Source organism: Sarcophilus harrisii, chromosome 1 (assembly GCF_902635505.1).
Source record: "Sarcophilus harrisii chromosome 1, mSarHar1.11, whole genome shotgun sequence".
NCBI lineage: Eukaryota > Metazoa > Chordata > Mammalia > Dasyuromorphia > Dasyuridae > Sarcophilus > Sarcophilus harrisii.
Genome location: NC_045426.1, coordinates 211602337 through 211614764, shown reverse-complemented (window position 1 = coordinate 211614764; position 12428 = coordinate 211602337). Strand labels below are relative to the sequence as shown.

General features: G+C 33.5%; 1 protein-coding gene across 6 annotated transcripts in view; it reads left to right on the top strand.

The window, feature by feature from the left end:
* The window catches only part of FOCAD (focadhesin), a 352199-nt gene extending 347120 nt beyond the window's left edge, over positions 1-5079 (top strand). For all 6 annotated transcript variants that reach the window (XM_031969053.1, XM_031969044.1, XM_031969047.1 and 3 more), the window contains one exon: positions 1684-5079. In XM_031969053.1, coding sequence (XP_031824913.1) covers positions 1684-1757 — 74 coding nt within the window. In that variant the 3' untranslated portion in view covers positions 1758-5079. The remainder of the gene's footprint in view (positions 1-1683) is intronic.
* The last annotated feature ends 7349 nt before the right edge of the window (positions 5080-12428 follow it).

Below are 12428 nucleotides of genomic sequence, written 5' to 3'. Positions count from 1 at the left end.
TAAGATTTCTTTCAATGCTAAGATTCTATGATTCTTTTGGCTATTATACTTTTTAAAAAAATCTTTAGACCACTAGATTTTGTCTTTCCACTTTTCTTTTAGTTTGATTTTACTTTAATATCCATGGGCTTAATCCATGGTCTTTTACACCCTAAGAGTTATTATCTCAGAGAAAAACATTAGCCAATGGCACAAGAAAATGGAAAAAATTTTAAGGAAGTACATTTTTATTTGCGTTTTCCTTTTGTTGAGTCCAGCCACTGCTACAATCTTCATTTCATAAGAACTCAACAACTCACACCGAAAATTTAAAGAACGCTTTTTCCTGAGAAAGGCTAAAATTCTTGGAATAATAAACAAAAATAAAACTTTTAGAAGGTGAAACACTTAAGAGGATGTGGGGAAGCCACCTTAATTTATACTGATTCTTGAGAGATCATGTGTGAATAGTGATAAAAGAATGGGTATTTGTCGGCATGTGACTAAACACTTTAATGTAATCAAATCTGCTCAGCTTATCAGCTCAATGAAAGTGATAACTTTTCATTTTAATTCAGGTTAGAGCATTATTTTGTAATATGATTATGTAGCATTTTATAAAATTCTCTGTTGGTCATTAAGATTTTGCCAAAGCTTAATGGCAATTCCTGGTCTTAAAGGTTAATTAAGATCCAAGGGGGGCCTAAGGTGCCACATTTTACAAGAATGAACCCCTGGGAAGGGAGGAGAAGTCAGTAAACATTTTATAAACTCCTGCTGTGCACCAGGCACTGTGATAAGTGTTTTACAAATATCTCATTTGACCCTGTGGGTAGTTGCTATTATTATTTTTCATTATTTTCTGTTGAGGAAACTAAAGCAAACAGAGGTCATATAGCTGATATTTGTTAGAGGCTGGATTTGAACTCAGGTGTTACTGGTTCCAGGCTCAGCAGTCTATCTACTGCAAGACCTAATTGCCTATAATGGTGCTGATTATATCTTTACTAAGGTCATTAGAGGATATTGGAACATTAGCAATAATGAAAAGAGTGGCATAAAATGTCACTGGTCGTGGCTTTCTGTGCTTCACAGAGGCATGTCCTAGGTTCCAAAAGCATATGTTCCCCAACCAGAGTAATGAGTGTCTCACCAGGTTAGAATAACAATAATCCCCTTTCTATGATCCAAATGCTAAGTGCCTTGTTGGCGTGTGGGTCATTTAGGCAGTTGTCAACAGCATGGTCTAAGTATATGGAGCTACGTGGCTCAGAGATTTCCTTCTATATTTTACATGTCACAGTGGGTCAGACTCTGAGTTTGGAATTGAGAAGACCTGAATTCAAAGCTTCTCTAAGATGCTTATTAGTTATGTGATCATGAGCAAGTCAGTTAACCTCTCTCAGCCTCAGTTTCCTTACTGGTAAAGTCAGCGATTTCTATTTGAAGGTAATTTCCAGCTCCGAATCTTTAATTCTACAACTTTGTTTCTTCCTGCTTCTATATATATTTTTTTCTTAGTGTACTTCATTACACTAATTCTACATATACAGTTAGGACTTGGTAGGGATTGAAACAGAATCTGAACAAAACTAACGATAGAAAAAAAGGGCAGGTTCTATTCCTGTATCTTTTTAGAGAAAAAGTGACTTATATAGATTTACAAAATGCAATAATATATTATGTGTTTTTTTGTTTCCCTAGCTACAATTCTGGCCTTGAGGTCTTTTCCTGAATTTAAGAAGAAAGTAGTATGGTCCAGGGCATATGGTTGGTAACTATTCTGCCAGAAGTCTCAGCTGGAAAAAGAAGGAATTTTAAGCTTACTGTTTGTCCATTCCAGACGTGCTGCAGAGAGCAGAATGATATATTACTGCCTGGATATTTGGAAGACATATGAAGAATCACCATGAACTGGTTTGATTAACAGACCAAATTTGGACTGGAACCTTAGATTATATTTTCCTTAACTTCTATGGATTTCAATCTGTAGAGTCTTTGTTTTACAGAGTCTTAAAATATAATACTCATGATCCAAGTAAAAATAATCTTGTGGATTTATTGTATGTAATCATATTTATTTTGAAAATATGAAGAATTGAACACTGAATAGCAAAAACTCAGGTTACAAGGTGGATGCCAATGTCATCCCTTACCCACATTTCCTATATGCTTTATAAATGGTTTTGATGAACTTAGAATGCCTTTTTCTTATTGATTTAAATATTCTTTTATCTGAATTAGTATACAAGTAAAAATGTTAAGTAATACACATTGAACTTAAGTGAGGAAGGACATTTGATAAATCATTAAGAGTGACTCGATTTACACTTCTGTTTCAAGGCTAATCATTTAAGTAAGAAGTTACACCTTGAGTGGTTTTAGTCATTGAGAAATATATTTTTAATTTCCACAGTTTCATAATAGAGACCTGGGTGACTCAGCATAGTATCATAGAAGGAGCACTGGATTAGGAATGGGAAAGCTTAAATCCTAATTCCTACTGCTATTTTGGTAATAAATTTTGCTATTAGTTGTGTGACCTGGGCAACCCATTTCAGCTATTCAGTTGGTCTTCAGTTCATCATCTATTAAAAAAGGAAATTTGAACTGTCTAATATCAAAGGTGCCTTCCTAATTAAACATTTTGTGTTCATCTTATATAGAGAATCAGTTTACTACTTATCCTATATAAATAGATATAGATATAAAAGTCAGAGTTCTGTTTTTAGGTGAAAATATATGCCTGTGTCTATGTACATACATACATACATATATTTTATATATATATATATATATATGCAAATATGTTTATATATAAGTGGAAGAGGTAAGAACAATTACATGCTTGAGATGTGGAATAGCTTGAAAAATGCCTATTTTTATTGGTGATAACAGCAACAGACATTGATCTACATAACATTTTAAAATTTATAAAGCATTTTACTCATAATTTGTTAAGATAGATGTGGCAGATTATTATTATTCCCATTTTATAGCTGATGCAGTTAAGACTAGAGAGGTCCAAATGAATTGTTCATGTCCAAATAACTAGGAAATGTTGGGTCCAGGACATGAACCTATAGCTTCTGACTCACAGCCCAATCCTGTTTATCCTAGATCAGATGGTGCTGCTTAATATTATCATTCTGACTTTGAGGTATTCATATAAGTTTAACCAATATGGTCAACACTCAGCCTGGTCATTTGTCCTGTGTGTCCCTTGGAATGACAGACCCTGTCACTGTGTAAAACTTGATTCTCTTTTATACAGTACACACAATAATGCTGTACAAGAAAATCCATCATGGAGTTCATACACTTCTACTCAACCACCACCAATTAACCTGTCTTGCTTTATGATGCATTTCAGTGCATCTTTATAATTTTCCTATTGTCCTCCTTACCTTCTCTGGTCTCAAATCTGAAGTAACTACAAGGTCTTAATTCTTTCCAACTTTTAAGTATATTTTGTTGTACTGAGTTCTTCTATTCTGTATTGGTATTGGGGATAGTGGTGGTGGATATTGTCCAGCCTTGATTCTAGAGGACAAAACATTGAAGGAAAAGTGGTAAAGATGAAAGGGGCTAAACTTATATATCCCTTGAATTACACATTAACATGAGCTAACTAACTGTAACCTTTTAAAATTAATTAAACATCCTTTATATCTTAGTATTAGTTCAAATGGATCAAAATCAGCCTGGAAATCTGAACAAGACATTTTTAAAAATTACAATAGGGAAGAATAATGAGCAGTTGTGTAATAAAAGGGCAGTGAACATTTTGGTGTTTTAATTGTAGTTGTGGTGACTTTGGACAACCAGAAATCTCAAACACTAATTCCCAAGGGATGGGAAATGCAGAAAATGAGAGAACAATTAAGACTGAAGTCATCTACTTGTTAAATTTTACCTAGACCCCAGCAAGAGCCAATGAGTCAATAAAATCAAAGCTATGTTTTGCTATATCTGTGTTACAATATCAGCGTTAGTTGGGAGAGCTACATTTTCATTTTTCCCAGATTCAAGCCAGATATCCGATAGACTAGCCTGGGCCAACCTCTCCAGTATTCTCAATGTTTTCCCATATAATCTGTCCCACTTCCTCAGAGAAGAAATATTGAAGAAGAGACTGAGATGAAAAGAAAATGAAAATGAATATGTATTTCCTAACTCTACTCTCCACATCCCCCCAAAATAAACACCAACCCCTCTCCCCAAACCCAGTTCTTCAGTCAGCAGCTCAGTAGAGTACTGAAGGTTTAGGGTTCCCCTATTTATGAAGACCTTTAGAATATATCCTTAAGCACATCAAACACCATGACAGGCCAGTCTATGTACTATATGTACTATAGAGCATATTTATGAATACAAAGAAGGGAATTCTTTTAGGGCAATCCAATTTGTTCCAAATAGTTTTCAAATCAGAGTTCTTAAAATTTATAAGGAAAGGGACTGGGCTTGTGAGTTATAGGGACATTTCAGATAACAAAATTTTCTCAATTAATCCAGATTGTCACTTAAAGATTTTTAGAGTTGCCTATTTCTCTGACTAAATCAGTTAAATGATTTTAAGACTCACATTGCCAATATATATCAAAGGGCAAATGAAGTTCAAGTCTGGTTCTGAGTGAGCACAGCTTACTTTTTATGGCATAAAATGCTTGCTATCCACCACATTAACAAAAGGAAAGTCTCCAATATGTGAGGTCTTAATTCTTTTGAAAGTGGAAAAGCTGCCCAAGATGTTGTTAACAAATTAATGACAATGAAATTAATGTCAAGGCATATTCCTTAGAAATACAAATTTTGCCTGAAGCAATTTGAAAACTGCTTTTCTATGAAGCTTATTATATGAATCTTTTGGCACTTAAAATATAAATCTTTAGTAGCCACCTCTTGACATAAAATCAAAACAAAAAACTAAGAAACTTATTCAGCTTATTTAGAGCAATTATATAACAAAACAAATTATTACTGCAGTAACTGTTTACCCTCCCCCAACAGAGAACTGTATTTACTGGTGTCTATAAAACATAATTTTCTTGGCAATCTCTTATATGTGTCTGTGGTATTCAGTTGTGCGTCTAACTATTAGTGACCCCATTTGGAGTTTTCTTGGCAAAGATAAGGGGGTACCTTGTCCAGCTCTTTATAGAGAAAGAAACTGAGGCAAACAGTTAAGCAACTTGCTCAGCGTCACAAAGCTACTAAGTGTGTGAGACCAGATTTGAATTCAGAAAGATGAATTTTGCTGACTCCTGGCCTGGTGCTCTGCCCACCCAGCTGCCCCTCCTTTATGTGAGAAACACATAAAGGAATAGTTTCTGTCTCTGAGAAGGAAGTCATATCAAAATTGAGGTTCATGAAGACCAGGAAAACAACACAAATGTGACATCTGAAAAATGAGAATAATCATGAAAATGAAGATGACATCTTAGCAAAAAATAAAGCTGATTAAATAGTTCACTGAATTTTAAAGTATTTTTATATTTAGCACTATGAAACTCAAAACACATACTCAAAATCTATAAATACAAAGAAATATGTACTTAATGGTTTTCCCCCCTAAACATTTTTACTACTGTAAAAAAAAAAAAAAAAAAAAAAAAAAAAAAAAAAAAAAACATTCTTTTCACAACATGTAATGCTTTACATTACTAATTTACTTTGAAAGTGAATATTCAACAGAGAGGCTTGGAGAGACTCACATGAACTGATGCTGAGTGAAATGAACAGAACCAGGAGATCATTATATACTTCAACAACGATACTGTATGAGGATGGATTCTGATGAAAGTGGATTTAACAAAGAGAAGATCTAACTCGGTTTCAATTGATCAATGATAGACAGAAGCAGCTATACCCAAAGAAAGAACACTGGGAAATGAATGTAAACTGTTTGCATTTTTGTTTTTCTTCCTGGGTTATTTTTACCTTCTGAATCCAATTCTTCCTGTGCAACAAGAGAACTGTTCGGTTCTGCACACATATATTGTTTCTAAAATATACTGTAACCTATTTAACATGTATAGGACTGCTTGCCATCTGGGGGAGGGAGGTGAAGGGAGGGAAGGGAAATATTGGAACAGAAGTGAGTGCAAGGGATAATGTTGTAAAAAAATTACCGTGGCATGGGTTCTGTCAATAAAAAGTTATAATTGTTAAAAAAAAAAAAAAAGTGAATATTCATTTCCTACCAAACTTGTCTACCAAACTCATCCTTCCTCTTTTCATTGTTTCCTGGTCTAAAAACTAATATTTTTTTTCTCCATTGTCTGATAAAGGCTCCTGAGGAACCTTAAGGTATTGCTTTTCAGTAGCACTTGCACACATATGTACATGATGCTTAATAAATGCTGATATTAATAAGCACTTGGAAAAATATTAAATTTATATTAGATAGGATACCTGTATTTAGAGAATTTATTATCACATTTAAAACTAAGTTTAAATATTTGTTGATCAGGTATTTAAGTTAAAAAACATAATATTATTAATAAATGTACCAAAGTAAAAATTCATTTCCTGAAGCTGAAAAAAATTAGATTAAAAGAAAAGATAGTTGCAGGTTTTAATCCACTGCTGCCTTAATAGAGAAACTGAAAATATGTGATGATATCATTTATGATATGTTAGATTGAAAAGGATTTGCTAGGTAAAGGATATATATATATATATATTCAGAATTACTTTTTATACCATTTGTTGTTTTTTATGGTCCCAGTGGCACTTAATGATGGAAAATACTGCTCATTAGCCTAAATGCTAAAGATTAATTTGAGACTTAGAAATTTCTCCTTGATATTTGAAACACAAATAAAATTAAGTTCTATACTTTGTAAATTATTAAAATATTCTCTTTCCTATGTTTTTATTATATTTGAAATAGAAGTACTTCAGAAATATTGCAGGGTCAGTTCCAGACCACCACAATATTGTAATAAAATGAGTCATGTGAATTTTTTTCATTTCCCAGTACATATAAAAGTTATGTTTATACTCTATTAGAGTCTATTAAGTATTACTTCTTAAAATGTACATACCTTAGAGCCAGCTATGTGGTGCAGTGAATAGAGCACCAGCCCTGAAGTCAGGAGTTCAAATTTGACCTTAGACATTTAACACTTCCTGGCTGTGTGACCCTGGGCAAGTCACTTAACTCCAATTGCCTCAGCAAAAAAAAAAAGTACATATCTTAGTTTTAAAATATTGCTAAAAATTGCTAATCATCATCAGAGCCTTCAGCAAAGCATTATCTTTGCTTGTGGAGGGCGGGGCCTCAAGTGTTGGCAGCTACAACTGATGAGGGAGTTTGCTGCTATAAGGTTGGGGTAGCTATGATAATTAAAATGTTTTTAAATAACATTTCCTCCAGTTAGATGTAAATTTTTTTTAACATTTTAATAAAATTTTGAGTTTCAAATCTTCTCTCTTCCTTTCATCTCCTCCCTCCTTGATATGGTAAACAATTTGATACGTTTTTAATCATGCCTAAAGGGGAAAATAGCACACATAAAAATACAAAAAGTGAAAAATAGTGTGCTTTGAACTGCAATCAAAATTCATCAGTTCTCTCTCTGGAGGTGAATAGCATTTTTTTTTTTAAATTTTTAACCCTTGTGTTCCAATTTCTGCTCTTTCCCCCCATCCTTTCTCCTAGATGGCAAGTAATCCAATCAATATATGTTAAACATGATAAAAATATATGTAAATCCAAAAAGGCATGTGTATTTATACAATTATCTTGCTGTACAAGAAGAATCAGATCAAAAAGGAAAAAAGTAAAAAAGAAAGTAAAATCCAAGCAAACAACAACAAAATAAATGAGAATGTCATGCCTTAAACCACACTTAGTCCCCACAGTCTCTCTCTGAGTGTAGATGGCTCTCTTCATCACAGACCATTGAAACTGGCCTGAATTACCTCGATGCTGAAAAGAGCCCCGTTCATCAGAATTGATTATCGTATAATCTTGCTGTTGCCATGTATGATGAAATCCTGATTCTGCTCATTTCACTTAGCATCAATTCATGTAAATCTCTCCAGGTTTCTCTAAAATCATCCTGCTGATTGTTTCTTATAGAACAATAATGTGAATAATATTTTTCATTGCAAATCCTTTGGAAATTGTCTTAGATCATTGTATGCTGAGAATAGCTGAGTTGATTGATCATCTTGCAGTATTGCTATCACTGTGTACAATGTTCTGGTTCTGCTCAATTTATTTTTCATTGGGTCACATAAATCTTATATGGCAATTTCTTAAAATAAGAACAATGAAGGTTACTGTATTGATTAATTTCCTTTCATGAGAAATTTCTTTGTTATGTGTGATATTGTTTAAAGTTATTTTATCCACTGTTAGAACTTCTCTCAAAAAAAAAGTCAATTCTTTCAAACCCTGTTGCAACTTTGATCAACTAAGTTTATGCAATATTGTTGTGTCTCAGGGAATAGGGAAGTTTGAGTAGAGGAAGAGATCAGTCAGTGGAGTAATCTGAACACACGTGACATCTATCACAAGTTCTGTCTTATATGAATGTGGTTTGTGGTGTTGAAAACAATAACAGTAATAGCATCAAAGATCACTGATCACAGATCAGCATAACAGATAAAATAATGAGAAAGTCAGAAATATTGTGAGAATTACGAAATAACACGGACTCTATGTGAGCGCATGTTATTGGGAAAATATCTTTAGTCGATTTGCTTGATACAGGGTTGCCAAAAACTTTCAATTTGTTTAAAAAAAAAAGCAACATCTGCAAAATGCAATAAAGCAAAACAATGAAACTGTACTGTCGGTATAAAGCGCAAAATGAATTTCAAGTTTAGCAGTTACCGTTAATTAGTCAAAACAATGAATAATTTAGACTAATGAAATTGATGTTAACACCTGGATATTGTTCATAGCAACTCCACATTTTGATCAAACTAATTAGCTATATAATTGTCAAACTTTTATTTCTAGATATGTAGCTGAAGTCTTGGCTATTTACCTCCCTTAGTAACTTGAAAGGCTAACTGATATACAATAAAGAAACCTGGATTCAGATCTACAAGACTTGGATCTAATTAAATTTCAAGAATGGTTTCAGTACCTTTTGAGGACTAACTAACCTAACTTGCTTGAGGGCAGGAGGGGATAGGATGGCTTGAGAATATAGGAAATTGCTTCACCCACAACATTCATTCCTTACATTACTTCTTTCTAATTTCTTCTTTGTGCATTTATTATATACTTTTCCATTATCCTTTGGTTGATGTTTATTTTCATTTCCTCAGAAACAGTAAAGTCACTTAGTTATACAATACAACAAAAGAAAATTGGTATTAAAACTATAATGTAGTTTTATATAATAAAAGACTTTTATTTTTCAGGGAGAAACTTGAGGGCATCAAAAGGACATTTCAGTTTTCCAAAGACAAAGCAGCCAACGTGCCCAGTGAGTTCAACTCATCTATTTATAGTGAATGCCCATGAAATAAACGTCCCAGCCGTATATCAATTATATAACTTAGATGGAGTGATTTTACTTTCTTTTAGTTACACCTCCTAGGAAAAGGAGTTGTTATGCTTTTAAGTAATATTTCTACCCTTCTTGACTTGTCTAAGTAAAAACAATAATGTAATTTAATCTGTTTTAATCTACTTTTATTATTTATATTGTTAGATATTTTATTATCTACTTTCCGAAGTGTATCCTTCTCACCCCCATCCTTCTCCTACCTTTCCCAAAGAGCCATCTCTTATAACCCCAAAAAGAGAACTTCAGCAAAACTAACCAATATGCCAACGAAGTCTGACTTTTTCCAGCAAGATACCCTTAAAGAGACAGGAGATAGCATGTCAGACAAGTCACACTATCACCATATCTTGACTTACCTTTCAGACTAATTGGGATGTCTCAGGACTCTGAAGCTAATAACCTTAGCATTAGGAGGGGCTCCAAACCATCAGATCTGTGTCTAGCCCAACCCCACAGCTTTCTAGGGGAAAAATCATTTTTCCTCATCAGCAACAAATGCAGCTCAACCTCCCTAAGGCAGATGAGCACAGATGCCCTGGGAATGGTAATAGCATCCTTCTCCCTAATTCCTGCTTCCTCCAGCTGTCACCTGGGAAAGTAACTCCTGTAGAGAAAGGTCTCAGTATCCTAACCAACTGCTGCAAGTAGGGTGAGTGAGCCCACCTAGCTGAAGCAGCAACATATCCTGAGGGATGATGCATTGTGTGTCAGGCAAGTCAAGGAATCATTTCCCCTCAGATCCTGATGGTGACAACCTAGGAGCCTGGACCAAAAAGCATAGCATTAAATAAGGACATTAAAAATGCTTTGCTACTACTATACCCTAAGGACCCAGAGCCTTTCCCATCCTAAATGCAGCTGAAACCTTCCATTTGTGTTGTCTCCTCCATTAGATTGTGAGACTTTTGAGAGCAAGATTATCTTTGTATTTATTTGCACTTAAAATACAAAGTAAGTACTTAATAAATGTTTCATTTCTTCATTTAAATGTTGACTTAAAATCTCTCATTTTGGCAAAAAATGTCAGAGATGGGGTTTTTGGGGTCAAGCTTAGCCATTATAATTTCATAGCATTTTGATTATTTTGTATTTGTTGATCTTGAATATTTTGTAGCATATAATCTAGCTAATTTTACATCAGTTCATATTTCTTATGCTTTTTAGTATTTGTCGTTTTTATTATATTTTATGCCACAAGTAATATTACATTCATGTACTAGAAATATTTTTATCTATTTGCCTATTGATGGCTTTCTTTTTTGTTTCCAGTTCTTTGGTACAAAAAACAAAAAAGTGCTGCTGTGAGTGTATAAGTAGGGTCTTCCTTTTTACTGGAGACCTCTTTAGAGTATGTGCTTCAAAGTAAAATCTACTTTGATCAAATGAAATAATTGTAAAATCCAGATAAATACTATTATCACCAATACCATCAGCACTTAGGCAAAGATATAGCATTTTAGTCACTTTCTTCATATGTTTCCAAATTGATTTTAAATGTGGTTGAATGTGTTTACAATTCATCCAACAATGCATGAATGTGACTGTTTGCAATCCCCTTCCACAACGATTATTACTTTTTTTGTTGTTTTTCTCAGTTTTCTGAGCATAATGTGAAATGAGTTGTTTCCATACAAATTTTTCATATTATTAATGATTTGGAGTATTTTTTCACAAACTTCACAGTTTGAAGTGAGGGTTTTTTTTTTTTTTGGAGAAATATTCACATTTTTTTTTTTTACCATTTTTTGGGAAATGTAATTGGGAATTTTAAAAAATAATATTTTCAAAATATATGCAAAGATAGTTTTCAATATTCACACTTGCAAAATCTTGTGTTGGAAATTTTTCTCCCTCTCTCCCTCACATCCTCCCCTAGATAGCAAGTAATCCAATGTTAAAATTGTGCAATTCTTCTATATATATTTCCATATTTATCATGCTGCACAAGAAAAAATCAGATCAAAAAGGAAAAAAAATGAGAAAGAAAATAAAATGTAAGCAAACAACAACAAAAAATGTGAAAATACTATGTTGTAATCTACACTCAGTTCCCACAGCTCTCTCTCTGGGTCAAATGGCTCTCTCCATCACAAGACCATATTTTAAAGCAAGAGTTATGACATGCAAAAGAATGAAGACAAAAGAAAGCAGAAAAAAAGACAAAGAAATAGCAAATAGCCCAGTTTGGCTGGAATGTGGAATGTGTGAAAAAGAGTAGGGTGGAAAAGGTAATAAGATAGTTGAAGTCAAATTACAGAATTCTGAAATAATAATATCTTTTGATAACTTTGTATTTGACTATATAGCCAATTGGGAGCCAGTGAAGGCTTTTGAGCAGATGGATGGAATGATCAAATGTATAGGTTAACAGCTTGTATCTATATGGCATTTTCTGGATTTCAAATCACTTCTTAAAAACACTATATAGATAGATATATTAGAAAGGAGAGGCAGCTTGATCTAGTAATGAATAGAGAACTGATTTTAAAGCTAAAAAGGCCTGTATTCAAGATCTACTTCTGCCTTGTATGGACTTTGTAATCCTGAACAAGTCACCTAAATTACAATGCTCCAGGTAGCTCCCCAAGGATATAAATTGGAGAGAAAATGCCAATTTCCGCTCATCACTAAGGCATTCCCTATATCCATGAAATCATAAATCTAATCCCTATCCCTGATTTAGGATTATTTTACCATGAAGGAATAGAGAAGAAGAAACTGGAGGTGTAAAAAGCAGGTAGTAGGCTATTAAAGTAATCCAAATGAATCAATAATGCATGACCTACATAGTAACAGTTTAAATGGAGAGAAAGAAACAGATTTGAAAGATTGGGAAAGTATAACCAATAAGATCTGAAATCTGATAGTATGGAGGTGATGAAGAAAAGGGAAGAGTCAAAAATGATTGCTTCC